The sequence below is a fragment of the Eleginops maclovinus genome, chromosome 1 (genome assembly GCF_036324505.1).
Source record: "Eleginops maclovinus isolate JMC-PN-2008 ecotype Puerto Natales chromosome 1, JC_Emac_rtc_rv5, whole genome shotgun sequence".
NCBI classification, from domain to species: domain Eukaryota; kingdom Metazoa; phylum Chordata; class Actinopteri; order Perciformes; family Eleginopidae; genus Eleginops; species Eleginops maclovinus.
In genome coordinates, this window is record NC_086349.1 from 6,918,389 (window position 1) to 6,935,624 (window position 17,236).

The 17,236-nt window shown below is 36.0% G+C and overlaps 1 protein-coding gene across 2 annotated transcripts in view; it reads right to left on the minus strand.

Annotated features, from left to right (window-relative positions):
* Nucleotides 1-17,236, minus strand: part of calcrl2 (calcitonin receptor-like 2) — a 30,399-nt gene that overhangs the window by 9,789 nt on the left and 3,374 nt on the right. The window contains exons 2-6 of one of the 2 annotated variants that reach the window (XM_063881860.1): nucleotides 6,092-6,149; nucleotides 5,348-5,586; nucleotides 5,016-5,178; nucleotides 2,148-2,255; nucleotides 1,474-1,586 (exon numbers count right to left, since the gene is read on the minus strand). In XM_063881860.1, coding sequence (XP_063737930.1) covers nucleotides 1,474-1,586; nucleotides 2,148-2,255; nucleotides 5,016-5,178; nucleotides 5,348-5,563 — 600 coding nt within the window. In that variant the 5' untranslated portion in view covers nucleotides 5,564-5,586; nucleotides 6,092-6,149. The remainder of the gene's footprint in view (nucleotides 1-1,473; nucleotides 1,587-2,147; nucleotides 2,256-5,015; nucleotides 5,179-5,347; nucleotides 5,587-6,091; nucleotides 6,150-17,236) is intronic. The other variant, XM_063881868.1, reaches the window with a different exon arrangement.

Genomic DNA, 17,236 nt, shown 5'->3' on the forward strand with positions numbered 1-17,236 from the left:
ATCGTAGGGTCGCCGGTTCAAGTCCCCAAACAGACATGAAATATGGAAAGTGGAGTGCTACTTGGAGAAGTCCCAGTTCACCTCCTGGGCCCTGCTGTGGTGTCCTTGAGCAAGGCACCGGACACTTCCAATCCCCCCTCCCCATTGCTCCCCGGGCGCTGCACAATAGCTGCCCACTGCTCCTAGTACTAGGATGGGTTAAATGCAGAGGACCAATTTCACTGTGTGTGCTCTGCTGTGTGCATGTATGTGACTAATAAAGAGGGTTTCATCCTCCGATTCTTCAATTCTTCGATACAATGGTGGTTCCTGCATGAACAGTATGGTAATGGGGTAAACACTCCCAGTGGGTGATTAGGAAGAGCACTGCATTTTTATTAAAAGAAATGGAAGATATGAAAATATTCAAACACCTGATAGGACCCTTTATTGGGCCTTAGACCTTGTGTTTTTTGCAGCCCTGACACCATCTCATGCAAGAAAAATAAATAAATATTATATATACAAGCTCACACGAAAAAAAAAAAGTTGCAGCAGTGTTTTGAATATCAACATTTGAAGAGCCCAATGTTAGAGAATGGTATTTATTATTATTATTTCTTAATATATATATATATATATTGTGGATAATTCTTATGATTTTATAAAGTAAAATAATAAAGTGAATTTTCTATTTAATTTGATCTTTTATTTTATATACATTATTTTATTCAATTTATATATTTTATCTTTTTGTTGCACCTTTTTACTTTAACTTCCCATGTTTATGAATATACTTTTATTCAATTTGTTTTTATTCATCCTTTATTTTATTTCATTCTAAAATGTAGCACGAAACCCAATTTCAACAGGACAAATACAGTATCTGATTTCTGATTTTGATAGCAGTGGCCTCCCCCCCCGCTGCTGCAAGCAAATAACAGAATGCAAATTAAAGTTGCATGCTAACCTTTGCGCCTACAGAGATTTGACAGTTTGGAGACTGTCAAACTACTTTCCAGTCTCCAGCGTTACATTTCCACATCATGCCAGCAAACGGGTGCACTGTTGCAGCATCCTTTATCCTTTCACACATAGGGTTTTGTGCAAACCCACATTTGTTGTATAGGAAATCATAATCAGCAAATAACGCTGCACCTAATGGTTCCTTATAAAAATTTAAAAGAAACATATCAATATCACTGTAATATAATCTCTGAGCATAATATGTTTAAATGAATCTTGCAGCAAAATGTTTGTTTATTCCTTAAACATGTTTTATTAATATCATTTTGTGAAGCGCCATCCCCTCAGCCTTACTACAAGGGACAATCACTCTTATATGTTTGCTTAATCTTTTGATTAATACAGAGAGTATTATTTAAAATCATATTGTTACTTTGCACCAGTCCAGCTGAATGAAGTTAATCTTCTTAATCTTGTTTTTTTGTGACATTACTCTTATATGTTGAGTTTCACTGCATTGTGTTTTACCTTGAGTTTGTCTTTGTTGTGGGCCTGACACTGGGTGTAGTTGGTCCACATTCTGTTACTCTCTGGGTGGTGGAACCACTGGCCCCCAGGATTACACACCTTGGTCACCTTCTCTGTGAAAGAAAACATAATAATTAATGCGTACATTGCTTGTGGTTTCATTTATATGCCCAAGTTGACAATAAAAGCTGACTTATCCATTAGCAACCATTATTTTGGCAATTATAGAAACAGTGAATAGTAGTCAAGAATATGTAAGCTTTACATTGTAAATCACATTTATAAAAAAAAAATTGGGGTTTGTATCCTTTGGTATCTCACCATTAGATTTCAAGATGAATGAAATGAACTGAATGACACATGTGATCAAACAAAGGCATGTAGCATTTAGAAACATTTGGAGGCTTAGGCTATAGCTGCTTTTGTATCTTCAGATTTTCTATTTATTTATCTGCACACAAATAAACTCGGTAAAACTAGTTTTTTTGGGAGATTTTTCCACAAAACACACAATAATAGTCATCTTGACACAACTTTGACTTGGTGTGAATTATTAAAAAAAAACATTGAAATAAATATATTTGGACGTTACGAATCGTTTCAAAATCTTGGTAGACAATCAAAAACAGTGCCTAAATATGTGCATGTGTGCATTTGTGTGTGTGTGTCCTCACCAGCAGGGTCAAAATCAAGGAAGTACTCCGGACACATCTGCATGACGGTCCCTGGAGTTGAGTCCCCCCAACACAGCCAGCCGTCCCATGTCCGGTTACAGTAACTACCTATAGAGGGCGCAGTGGACATTACATTGAAACTTAAAATACAACTTTAAAAAGGTAACACACTTTTCTACAAGAGTAGAATTAATACTACTTATTTTAGGTAATAATTAGTAACTTGGCAATTGTTTGCTTCTTAAACAGTCTCTCTATCCTTGTTGCTAAATGCCTGTTGCGTTATAGGGTTATTATAAGAAGCAAACATATGGTGTATACAGTCAGCCCATGATGTACAGTGTCTCTGTTCACGCTAAGCAAACCACCCAGTTCTTCTATTTAAACCCTCCAAGGTAAACTGTTTCTGCCACTGCATGTTTAAAAAGTAAAAATAAATGTTGGTGTCTTATAATAGAAAACATTTCATTCATGTCTCAAAAATGATGTCTCAAACATACTCTTGGCTATATCAGTATAACAATTATTTGGTCTTTTATTGAAAGAAATGATTAAGGGCAGTTTCTTACATTAAATGAGAAATTATGAGTGAAATAGCCAGAAATCCCAGATTACATTATTTTCACATTTCAATTATGCGCTCTATAAATATATTGTCTTAAAATAAATGATTTTGGGCAACATATCCATTCTTATTGTCAGCATATGTTAATAAGCCCTCATACAACTTCATTTACAAGATGATGCCCTAGATATCAAAGAAAAATGGTTTGGAATTCGTTTCAAACACAGCATTTGAGAAATGACCTAGCAAAAACAAAAGTCTCCTGTTATGCATTATAACATAACCCATGGACTATACTGTATGATGAGTGCTGTCAGTGGCTCACATGTCCACAGAGAATCATAAAGGTTAGAAACTTCAATTATTAATAAACTCCCTGACGGAATGAATAAAATACATTATCTATCTCCAACTGAAGCTGGCCCGCACCAAGCGTGTCAACAATAGACGGAAACCTGACGATGCCAAGGTTGTACTTTGGCATGCTGGGAAACGGAGCACAACATAACATTTCAAAGGCAGTGAAGCACTGAGCGTGAGTAACAGGCACTGGGAAGGAGACAAAAGGCACATTTCCTTTCTTTCATACTCACTTCCTGTCTCTCTTTCTCTCTGAAATGTTTAGTAGTTAGGACAACCAGTAATACATAGATGTATATCTGCATGTTTGTTGGAAATGTGCCACACTGAATATTAAGCTAAAAGGAGGAGAAAAGCACCTAAAAGCTATTTAAAATTATGGTTTGAGAACTCACAAAGCGAACACAATTTTTATCCAATCAACCCAGATAAAAAAAAAAACATACATCTAAACCATACATTTGACCTAGTGCGAGTCTGCTGTTGAAGGTGATGTTACAACATTTTCAAACTGCAACGACATGGCAAGACCTGAGAGTTCTGCCTATACTGAGAGGCTATCTGTAGTCGGAATCAAAATGAAGAAAAGGACCTGGTACCAAAAGGGAGTTTGGCAAAGCACCATACACACTGCACCAATTCCTTCTGGAATTCTCATTTCTTTATACAGCAATGACTAAGAACATCAAAATGATTTAAAAGATGATATAGCGACAGCTTAAGGCTAACATGCTATCATGATAACTTTTAGCAGGCATAGCGTGGTGCAGTAAGGATGTGTTTTCTAAGCCAGACCCTGAAGTTAGCATCGCCAGGGGTCCCACAATCAAAGCTATGGGATCGCTCCATTGGATTTCGGTTTATTACAGAGAATTAGCTTTGTGGCCACCACACGTTTATGATACTTAACACGTTTTGCTCATCAGGTTAAGCATAAATGCAATTGGCAGAAATGAAAAGCTAACGCCAGGCTATAAATTAACTACATCACAGCATGATTGCATATCAACACCACTAAATTAAAAGCAGACTCGTGTTGGGATGATGGAGTTTAGTAAAAATTCAGTCACAGGTTTTTTTGACATATAGAAGCTTGGAGTGGAGTATTTGCTGGTGTATTTTATGGTTGTAGAAGAAGCGTGCAAATCTTTTCAGCTTGTGTTAACCACCTTATTTCAGGCTTCAAAACTGTTACAAAAAAACATTGACTTCGAGAAGAGGGAACCGAAAGTGCTGAATTGCTAAGTCTTTTCCGGGTTTAAGGACTCATTACTGCACCAATAATGTTCACTATCTTAGTTTAACATGTAATTAGCACAAAACACAGACTGATGGGAAAGTCAAAGGAATGGACATTAAACATTCAGACCTTATGATGGCGCTAGGTGAAAAGTATCTTGAGAAGGACATAAATGGCTCTACCAGAATATTTGAGATACACTAATAGACTATAACTCTGGTCATAACCAAAGTCAAAAGGATTCATCCTCTGACTATGAATGTCTGTCTAACATTTGAATGACAGTCAATCCAACATTATTGAGATATTTCAAATTGCTGATCCAAACATCATTCATAGATTTCTAGCATTCCTAAATATTGCTGATTATGGTCAGCTGTATCTTACTGAAGTAGTTTACACATTTAATAATTCTTTTGAGAAAATTTCTCTCTAAATAATGTTCTTTTCTCCAATGTATTCACATCTTTGTTGATCCAAGCACGAAAACAGTGCTAAAATATGAGCCCATGGGATAAATGGCAAGGCTACCTAAGCAGAATGAATAAAAGGATATCCTGCAACTCTGATGCAAAATATTGTCATTAACATTTATCTGACATCCGCCAGAAAAAAAAATGTGTTGATACCAAAAGATGATACTTCCATTTGGACGGGTGTTATCAGCTGCACTGTGAATAAACAGAACAGTACATTTTATCACCTTCTTCTGTGCGTTGCGGGTCATCGATTATCTTCAGGTAGCACTCAAACTGAGCAGCCAGGATCTGACGTCGGGACTTTCCTAGTACGGTGGAAATGTCGCTGAAGTTATCCTGCTCCTCCAAACCATTCTCGATGGTCACCACATCTTCAGACTGGGACACCTGGGAAAACAATCACAAATTGTGTACAACAGATTTAGGAATGACAGACATAATATTTTTTATTACACACACACAGTCATTTGGCAGATGAGACAGTGGGTAACAGTATGCAAAAGATGCCGCCAGTTCTCCTAGTGGAGCACGAGACCCTATGGTATTTAGTATTTACCCTCTTGTTGTTTTTCGTTTCATGGCTCATGGCAGTCATTTTGTGTCTTTTTTTGACCATCTTGTGTCTCTGTTTAGTTGCGTTGTGTCTCTCTGAAGATGCTTTGGGAATTTGTGTGGTTGTTTTGCCCTTCTCATAGTAGTTGTGAGCCTCTTTGTGTGTCAGCGCAGCTGTTTTGCATCCCTTTGTATTCACTTGATGTACTTTTGCTGTCATGTTGAGTCTCTTCCTGGGTGATACTTAATAATATAATAATACTTAAACTGTATTTAAAGAGCACCTTGTGTGGAACATAATAAAAAACAAATTATACAAAAACAAACAGAAAGAGTTGTATCAGGAATCAGCTGAAGGCCTGATGAATTTGGCTCCTGGGCCTTAGCCATGCGGGCCAGTTAAAACTATTTATATAGCCATATATAAAAACTATATACATTTGTTTCAGAGGGCTTTACAGACTGTACATCATATGACACCCTCTGTCCTCAGACCTTTGAAGCACACAGAAAAACTTGCTTAAAACCCCCCCACAATTAATCAGGGAAATTGGAAGAAAACACAGGGAGAGCCACAGAGGAGGGATCCCTCCCAGGACGAACACACAGGCAATAAATGTTGTGTGTACAGACTAGACAACATAATCAAATTACAACATAGACAATCCTAATGACAAAAATGACAGTGTGAAGATATACAGTACTGCATGCAATGCAATCCATCAATGAAACACATTGTTGCACTCACCTCTGTGCCCAACGCCACTGCAGCAACCAGTGTCAGTGTTAGAGTCCTCCACATGTTTCTGAAAGATAAACAAGAACAAGAATAATACAGTTTTTGGACATCTTTACACTACATGGCCATATATTACTACATGTAAAGTGCTGCTATTTATTCCAAAACTGTGGTTCTCACCAAAAAAGAAGTACTCTATATACTGTAGTATGAAAGTACACAAATTAGAGTATACATGGTCGCAGCTGTTGGAGTTCCAACCTCAGGGGCAAATGTCTTTTGAGATTTAAATGATTATAGTTTTTGCATGGTCTCACTAGTGTGCTTATGAATGTTTATTTACAGTATGTGTGTTTTCCCATCTATCAGTACAGGAAGTTTAAGCTCTCAATGTCCAGTCAGGGTCAGAGAAACAGATGTGTTTGTTGTTATATGTTAGCGAAATCTAACAAAATTAGTTCATTTGCTGGGAACATATGAGGGGCTTTATTTATCTAAGAAAGTGGCAACATTGTGTTTGGAACTCAAAGGCCATCATTTGGTTTTCAATGCAAAAAAAAAGGTTGTCATTTCATAGTCAATCAAAATGCCAGATGTTCATTTCAGATGAAATGCAGAGTTGTGCTGCATACGGTTTAAAGAGGCCTAAAATAAAGCCTTCTCTCTGGAAATGATTCCAAATGATGAATATTAATCAGAAAGCCTAACATCTCTCCTCAGCAGTGTTGATGTGAACCTTTGTCGTCTCAATGCATTATTTTCCATGATATAAAAATGTATTGTTGTGCAGAAAATTTTTCTAAGCAAAACAATATTCTCATAACTTCAATTAAAATAAACTGAATAACAGGCAAATGTAAAAAAAACTGAATTGACACAAATAAAAAAGCTCACTAATGTACTGGTTTGAGAATGTCAGAATGCAGGAAATGTACTTTATCTTAATAACACTTTAGGACATTAAAATGAAATATTGAAAACATTAAGGGATTAAAGCACAGTTCAATTTCATTCCAGAAAGCTAGTCTTTGAGGCATTGCTCATATAAAGCAAGAGATAAAGAGTGTTGTGATTTTCAATGAGTAGATATAAAAAAGAACAAGACAGCGTAGATTTAACTGCAATAGAGCATTTTAATAAATTATATTTCAGTGAACGTTTAAAGCATCATTTTATACATATTCAGTGATTTTGCTTTATGGCTCACAACCAAAGGGAGAGATGTGCAAAGTGTATGTAAGCTCTTTTGACTCACCCTAAGGCACAAAGGTAATTATGAAAACATTTGCAGTAAATAACTAATCAGCATTCAGGAGTGTATTATTCATGATGTAGCCAATCTTTCAGTAATTGTTTGCAGGGACTCATGTTTTGATGCCGTGCAAACAGAACGTTGCACAAATTAGAGAAGATAGATTTGATTGTTCCTTCCAAAAAATACCTGACACTCATTGTGATAATCCTAGTTGCAAAGTATTACCATAAAATCAATGGGAAATTAGTTTTTTGCTGTCTAACCAAGATGAGACTATGTCTGCGTGTCAGAGGCAGTAGCTCCTTTTGTGTTAGCTTAGCATACATTGTACAACTGAAAGCAAGAAAATCTATTGACCTAGCCAAAAATATTGATTGATAAAAAGTTAGCGTTATTATTAGACCCATTGCAACATCAGCTCTCTCAATGGCATTTTGGACTAAAGGAGACAACAGTAGCATCAAGAACTTAATCACGACTGTTAATCTTCCCGCTTATAAAGTGTCTTTCAAAAGTCAAGTCATTTAGGCCTACTGTCTTGAACAATGTCACAATATCATAACTAATGCTATTTACTAACTAACTCTTTTATTTTTAACATTAATAAAATGATCAAAGCAGCAATGTGTAAAATACTGATTCATGATTTAATTTGAAAAAACATTAACTTTCAATTCATTGTGTTTTAACAATGACAGGTTTTTGCTTCACTTTTTGAAAAAGGTCAAAAGTGAGTGATGGATACACATACACTACAACCATCCAGAACTATTAGGATTTTGAAAAAGAGGCAATCTCTTCTTTTTCACGTCAAAGACCTATAATAAAAAGATACAAAACACGGGTCTCGATAGCATTTACAGTCCAAAATGGTGGCAGCTGTATTGCAACACCTAGCACCATAGTCTCTTCCTACTTTCAAAACTCTTACCTTGTCTTGAAATTGCCCCCCTCAATAAATAAATAAGTGATAAATATGCCACAGCCTTGCCTACACATTACCAAGTTGTATCTTGTTTGTTCAGTCTATACAAAAGCTTTACCGTTTTGTGTTAAATTACATATTTCTTTTCTGTGTGGAATAAACAAACACATCATAATGTGTTAGTTTATGAGCCTTAGACGTGGTGTGAGGTAGGTTTTTGTTATCTTTTGAACAGAGCCTGAACAGCTGTTTCCTACTATATCCAGTCTTTGTGTGCAAGGCTAGGCTAACCGATTGTTGGCTGTAGCTTTGTATTGAAAAGGTCATACATGACAGTGGTATCGTATCTTCTAATTTAAATGTCAAAAGGCAAAAAATCACAATTTTACGAAATGTCAAGTTATTGCTTTAGACCTATAGGCACTGCAGCTTCCTCTATCCTACTTTACTTCAAGGCAAGTGTGAATGAAATATATTATATTGGCTTTTGTTTCTATCTTGCGTTCCATCTTTTCTACACAATGCACTAACCTGCTTCTTAAACTACTGTCTACATCAGATGTAAGCAGCACATAAATCATTATCAAAGCCTGATCTGATCTGATCTATTAACTGTTTTCCTTCCAGTGAAAAACAATTCAGTCATATGCTTTGACGACCTTCTGTCATTTCAAAGAGTTATTATTAAGACTTCCAATAAATGGGGACATTTTCCCTTAACTTTTTGTCTGCAACTACTACTATACACAGATAAATTTGCAAACAGAAACAGATTTATAAAGACAATTCCATTCAAAAAGAACCAAAAACCGATTGATTTTCGATCTGCTTTGTACACAGCTGCCTGTCTGGACATTGTAAATACAAGGACACACACGCTCACACACAGTAATACCTTGGCAGTGCTCACTGTATGCCATTATCACCAACAAACACTGACGAAATGTATTATGTTTACTAAAGCCATGTACTGTCATTGTTTTCTGGTAACAAAATATACAAAAAGGTTGCAGAATTTCTGTCTTTCTTTGTCTAATTTTCCCCCAGGTCATCACATCTGAGGAGTTATCAGACATAAATGAAAGATTAAAGCTGTGTCTCAATTTTGTGTTCTTCAGTAAGCTACTTGCACTTGCTATTTTGAGTCAATGACCACTGGAAAGTACGTTAAAATCAAGTGCGTTGCTAGTACTCTGATATTGCGGAAAGCTGAAAACTTCCTAGTCAATGGCCGACATCTTGGCTAGGTAGCATATAGGGAGGGACTAGAAGTGGTTGCTAGCCATGCTAACTTTCAAGAAAAGAAAGGTTAGGCATTGACTTCAACTGTTTAAGTCCAGCATAGGTTGTCGGCTAGATGGTTAGTCTTAATGTTTAACACTCTAGCTCAATAATTAAGATTATGCATTAAGTAGTTAAGGTTAGGAAAGTAAGTTGGGCGGCAAGTCTCTTTGCCTTGTTACTAAGTTTTACAAATCCAGTATTAGCATGTAGTTGCTGTTTTCCGTTGAAAACCAAACTTTGAAAATGTAAGATATTCGTGTGTAAGTTTTCACCAAGTACTACCATTTTGTTGTTGTAAAGATAGTATGTTTTCAATCTGTCTGCCATGATTTGATACTGTGAAAGATAACACTAATGCTAGCTAGCAAGCTTACTCTGTCTATTGCAATTGTTTTAAGTAAATGCACAGCCTTGTTTATTTGTCAAATTCAGGCACCATGGAAGTGAGTAGACATAGTGTTAAATATTCAGAGTATAACATGATTAGTGTAGCTACTAACAGAAGTACGAGTATTGAGCACAGCATTTATAAAAAAAAGTGCACTGAAAATAGGAACTTGGTGCTAACTGAAAATGTGCAAAGAGTTCAATTGTATTTTAAAATAATGTCACAGGTGTGTGAGTATAAAACAACAACTGTGTTTGAATTTTTGTCTAAACTCTATTCCATGTTGAGATGCTTGTCTGTGACTTCATGATCTGCATAAACTACTTTATTTGTGATCAGACATTCCATCAGGCGGACATAAGGAAGAAAGAAGTTTAAACTCAGGTCAATCTCTCTCTCTCTCTCTCTCTCTCTCTCTCTCTCTCTCTCTCTCTCTCTCTCTCTCTCTCTCTCTCTCTCTCTCTCTCTCTCTCTCTCTCTCTCTCTCTCTCTCTCTCTCTCTCTCTCTCTCTCTCTCTCTCTCTCTCTCTCTCTCTCTCTCTCTCTCTCTCTCTCTCTCTCTCTCTCTCTCTCTCTCCCACGCCACCAATCTCACTTTCTTTCCTCTCTCTCATGTTATCTCTTGTTTGTATCTATCTCTGTCCTCTCTGCTTTTTCTCTCTTACACTGTCACCTGTCAACATTTATCTGGGCTACTTTGTCTCATCTCAGGACTGTGTGTGTTTGTGTGTGTGTCCCTAACTCTGGTCAGGCCTTCTTGTTTTTGTTTTGTCAGCTCAATTCAGGAAAGTGATCAGGACATGAACACCCATAATCACTCAAATGCATACAACATTTATATGGAAACTCCACAGATCTTTACACTTTAAATCTGTTTACAGGTCTTGTATAAAGCCTTTTCTGAATACAAGATTATATTAAACTTGTACACTAATTTGTCAAACAGTGTTATAGGAATGCTAAATGTTTATGCTATTTCTTTCTTTTCATCTGAAGCACATAGAATGCTTGATTAAAATATGAAGTATAAGCTCAGATATTCAATAGTTTATTTTTCTTACCATCTACAAATAGCATGAAAACCAAAGCCAAGACTGATTTTCCTTTAAAGGAATCTGTATTTCTTTCTGCAGCATAATGTTTAGATGGTCTGAGTGCAGTCATTCTCAAACTGGAATGCTTGGCTTGAATCAGCTAAAACAACAATGATTCACTAGTACAGCATGTATAGTGAAGGAAACTGAATCTCATAATAACACACCAAAATACAGAAGAAATGAATCCACTTTTGGCAGCCTCAATTATAAAAACATCAACATGAGTATCAGCCTTCAACAATATCACCATCAGACTTTATAAGGCCAGCCTGCTGCTGAGTGCTGATAGACCTGCAGAAATGTCTCTCGTCATTAAAAGCACATAGCAACTGATGTTTTTATAATACATTTGTTTTTATATCATGATCAAACACCAAATAGTCCAATTAGTTTTGAAAGCAAACTAATAATATGCTTCCAAAATGTGTTAAAACATTGAAATGCTTCTTAAATTGGGCTAGTCTACATCAACTTGTTGTTACCACAGTGAGTACAAGCTCAAGCTGACCTAAGATTGGCTTTATTGTTTAGTGACAGCTAGCGCCAGTTTATCTGGACCCAGATGCTCCGGTAAACACCTTATTTGTGACCTAGATCATGACAGTTTAAGTTAAATGTATTGTCAGAGCTTGTTTAGTCTGGCGTTTGAAGAATGTTGATTATCCATTTGGAACAAGTTAAAACCTCTTCCTATTGTCGAGATCTTCAGAATTGGTTTGGCGTCTCTCTGAGTTTCATCTCCATTGCTTCAGAAGTTTCCATCACACAGCAGGGATTAGCCTACCTACTTTTGGCAACAGCCCACAAAGTGGTAGAATATAATCTTCCTGGTGTTTTGGTCATCCACTTCAAATATTAAATACGGCCCCTCATAATATCTTATCCCTTCTTGATGTTATTTCCTGGAGAATTACGCCCACTTTCTCTAAACATGCATCCCCCTCTAAATCAATTAGTGACATCTTCCATTTCCTGAAGTGCCTTTGGAAAACAGCAAGGAATGGCAACCTCCATTTATAAGCAGTAGTGATTTTATCAGCAGATATGATGTGGAGAATCTGGTAGCGCATCATTGGCAATTGTTTTCTTCCAGTTACATTTCTGCTCAGAAAACCTTTAAACTACTTTTAAATATTGAGGTACTAACATAAAACCTTGTTTTAGGTCATTGAAACAAATGTTATCCAACCCCATCATTTCATGTCTATCTTAAATGGATTTTAAATAAATAACGTTTTAGGGTATCAAATATATAAACTATGAGTATACATTTATTTAATCCGGGTCTTCTTGATCCCAATTCCCTAAACTTTACCGTGAGAGTCTTACTGTTCCCATGGGATCATGGGTCATCAGACGGGATGATGGGAAATCTAAACATTGCTGGTTTGTTGCACCATATTTAGCTTTATTGGCAATTGCACCCAGTGAACTGTTCTGCAGATGCTGCTGTGACGTTTGTCCCGACCCTAAAGGTCAATATTGCTTAAGGTACAGTAGGCAGTGATTTAAAAGAAGGACTTTAAATTAGCTGCAGGGATGCCTTGAAGGCTTTTTAACTGCTGTAATTGGATGCAGTTGCTTTTAGGTAGTGTTGAACTTGATCAGAGAAAAACCCAGACACAATGCATGCTTAAGGGAGAACAGAACAAAAGCCTGGACTTAAGAAAAAATGAAAATCCTTAATGGAGAATATCTGAAAGGAATTATTCTGTTGTTGTCTACAACTGAAGAGAAGGGGACATTTTGTAATTACATTTTGTTCTTACTCAGTAAAACTAAAACTAGTTTTAGTTTTACTGAGTAAGACTCAAAGGAACAATTTAGTGTTTGGCATGGATATGATAAAATACCAGACACACAAAACCAGAAAGAACCAAAGGGGGCAAAAACAAAGGAATGGCCTTTACTCTCTGATTCAACACTCTGCAGACGCCATACCGCTACCACTACTGTTGTAACTTAGAATTATTTTCATAAAATATTAGAAAAATCATTCATCCTCATTCAGGGATGTACAATTTGAAACTTGGCATAGCCTTACATCATGTATTACATATATTCAAATCATCAGTTTCATACACTGTAAAAACTAATAGCTATGCTTACTGAAAATACCTTGTACTTTACTTTTCTCTCACTAACCTTGTGATTTTACTTATTCAATGAGAGTGATTCTGTTTCGGGTTTTTAAAGTTTCTGAACATACAGCCATCATGTGGTGTCCTTTTTCTCAAAAAACGTATTTTAACTGGTAAAATATGCAGTCTTGATTAAATATAAATCAAGATTCTGTTACTGTACTGTTTATTTCTTGCCTAATACGTTTTCGGAAACAAACATATTTACGTTACCTTAGCTGAAGCAACCAGATAGATAGGAGTTTGTCAGCCTCTCATCTGCTAACCGGTAGCCCCTAAACAAACCCAGTCAAGTAAACAAACTAACATAAAGTGCAATTTACATGTAGGCACGACGCTCAAGTTAACATCCGATTCAGAGCTTCCGATTCGGCAGTTAAGGGGAAAGTTAAGGGATATTTCATTTACAGCGCTGAGTGACCAATCCTCCGTTTTTTTAACCCGATTTATTTGTACACGATGATCCCAGAGAGTCTAAACATCCTTTATAACACATTGGATTTGTGAAAGCTTTATTCTTATGTTGAAAATACTAAAAAGGGAGATTTCACTGCTTTTTTCACATCCAGACCACATTAGACCAGGTCCTGAACTAAAACCACTATACCTAAACTCATCAAATCTGGACTGGATTATCTCAAACAGGCTAAATTATCTTTATAACAGAGTTTTAGATTTGTAAAACTTTTATTCTTTTTGTGAAAATGCAAAAAAGCGAGATTTCGCTGCCTTTTTCACATCCAGACCACAATAGAGCAGGTCCTGATCTAAAACCACTATACGTAGACTCATCAAATCTGGACTGGATTATCCCAGAGAGACTAAACATTCTGTATCTTACACTTTCAGTTTCAGTTGGTTTTAGATCAGGACCAGGTCTAATGTGGTCTGGATGTGAAAAAAGCAGCGAAATCTCCCTTTTTTTGTATTTTCACAAATAGAATAAAGCTTTCACAAATCTGAAACACTATTATAAAGAATGTTTAGACTCTCTGCGATAATCGGTGTACAAATAAATCGGCTATGCAGCGATTTAAGAGGTTCAAAAAACGGAGGATTGGTCACTCAGCGCTGTAAATTAAATATCCCTTAACTTTCCCCTTAACTGCCGAATCGGAAGCTCTGAATCGGATTCTAACTTCAGCCTCGTCGGGTAGGCTACACCTACAGCTAGTGGCTACGGAAGCCGTTCGTGGCAGCTCTTGTAGGTTGAAATCAGGTTGAAATGGTTGAAATCAAGTCGAACATGTTATAAATGAATTCGTTATCACGAGAAAACGATCTTTGTTATATCGAGATAACGAGATAATAAGAGAGAGGGAGAGAAGGCGCGCAGGGGTGAGGTAGGCCTGCTTCGTCGCATGAAGAAGCCCGCAATTTTTGTTTTTTCCAAATTTTTTTTTTATTATTACTACTTTTTTAAATGCGTTCTGCAGAGAAGGGAGGCTGGCGTTGGTCACGGTTTGGAATGAGAGAAAACAGGACAGAGTAACACGGTGAATATCTTTTTTTTAAGACCTTAGTTAAGTTAATATTAGTTTTAATATCCATTAGTGATATAGTACCAGTATCCAAATATTAGTTTTAATATCCATTAGTGATATAGTATCAGTATCCAAATATTAGTTTTAATATCCATTAGTGATAAAGCATCAGTATCCAAATCTTAGTTTTAGTGCCCAAATATCAGCTTTAATGTATCTGATTATCAGTGATGGGCAAGTTACTTCCAAAATGTAATACAGTACATATTACTTATTACTGTCTTTTTAAAGAAATAAGTTACGTTACATTATTACTGTCTCTGAACTGTAATGCGTTACACTACTTTTGCGTTACTTTGAGTTACTTTCACCAAAAATAACCGCAAAAGTAGGGCTTTAAATGCTAAAAACTGCATTGCTGAGAATTGTAACGGGTATTATATTACCCACATTTCAGAAGTAATGTGTTATATTACTGCGTTACAGCAAAAAGTAATACATTACTGTAACGCCGTTACACCTAACACTGCTGATTATACGTTTTTGTTATAGAGTATCCAAATAATAGTATGAGTATCGAATATTAGTTTTAGCATCCAAATATGAAAGAGTATCCGAATATTAGTATAGTATGATAATTCTAGTATTCGAATATTAGTGGTTGATTACTAATATATGTAAGTATCCAATTATTTGAATTAGTATTCACATTTTTGTATGAGTATTGAATATTAGATATAGATTATCCTAACATTTAGCTATGAGATAAATAAAGTGAGTTTGGCTGACTCGAGTCCATCTTCTAATCTGTTCAGTGAGAGTTACTATAGGCTTTAAGCTGCTTTAAATCAGTGTTATAATGTGGCCAGGGCTCCATCTGAAGAGAAATGTTTACCATATGTATTCCATCAGGGGATCTAGATAAGCACGAACACCAAGAGTGTGTGCGAGGGAGGCGGAGGAAGGATGAAGGTTGAGGAGGATATCGTCCTCAGTCATCCTGCAACCACTTCCTCCCTTTTCCCCCCTCTTAATTTATAAACAGCCCAACGGGTTAAAAATAAGCCATTGTTGCCCATACACAAAGGGACAGGGAAAGGGCTTGCACAGGGAGGACACGTTAATATGAACACACAAAGTCCCTGTTAGACACTGAAAAGTGAGGACGTTACGGAATTAAGGAAATATCGTATATGATGTAGGGCTAAACATAATAATTATTTTCTCAATTAATCCATTAAGCATGTGGTCTATAAAATGTTAACAGAAACAAAAACATTGAGTTTATTTTAATAGAAGAGTATTGCTTTACACTAGCACACTTTCACATTTGAGAAGTTGGAACTTTAAAATCATTAAAATAATTGAAATTGAAATCAATGCAAAAAACTATTAACTATCTGTAATTCATCATGCATACGTTATTGAAACAATAGCTTTCACTGTCTTAATCTGATATATCCTAAAACTGATTTACCAGCTAGGAAAGGGAGACTAGCTATATACCATACATTTTAATATCATTACATCTTAACATGTAAATGGATTACGGCAAAATTACATATTTTTGTTCAATGTTTATATGTAAAATATGAAATAATCTCTCTTTACGGGGACGCCACTACTTTGAAATGCAATAAAATGTTGTACAAAACACGTATGGAGCACAGTGAGAGTAAACAACCAGTCAACACATATAATCCTGTTGCAATGACCACAAGGAGGTTCAGTTAAAGGTCACAGGGTACGTGAACCTACAGGCAGGGGGTAGGAGAAGAAGAAAATATGCAGAGCCTTCAAGGAACAAATGTTTTAGAAGCAGCTATTATGGCGAAACACTAAAATCATTGTTTCATGCACTGGTCAATTTACTCGCCATGGTCTTCTTTCATACAAGTGAGAGGTAAACATCCAAACACACATTAAGCTGTTTATTTTGATATTTTGCCTGTTTTGGATATGTTGATTTATCCTATATTCACCTAAAGTTAGCATTAGATAATGTCTCGCTTTAGTATTTAAGCAAAGGGTTTCGTAAGACTTACAAAAAATAATTGTCTTAATATAAATAACTAACAGGGGAAATATTTTCTCAAAATATTTTTTAATCTTCACTTTAGCAGCACTATTTACACTGGTGCAAAAAAAGTTGGAACAAAATATGTTTTACCTCTTTTCATGAAATGATTGTGTCTATATAATAAGTGGAATGTGTTTGAAAAGAAAATGTTTCCGAATTCATGGGCAATAATATTTTTTCTAGAAGTGTTCACTAATTGCCTCAATAAAACAAAATAAGAATTTTGATCCTGTCTTTATCCAATTTTCAGATTGCCTTTCCAGATTTGAGCATACAAATATACAAATAATCCCTCATTTGCATATGTAAACATACAAAACAGAATAAATAATCCACTGGGGAAGTTTTATAGTGATGTGATATGTTATTTTTTCCTCCTTAATAAACCTCTTAGCTAGCTCTAAGTTGATTTACACAAATGATATTTTTCCACATCCCTCGTTTGTTTTTATGGTTCTTTCTCCCCCCGCGTGGAGCTACGTATAGACCCACCATGCAAT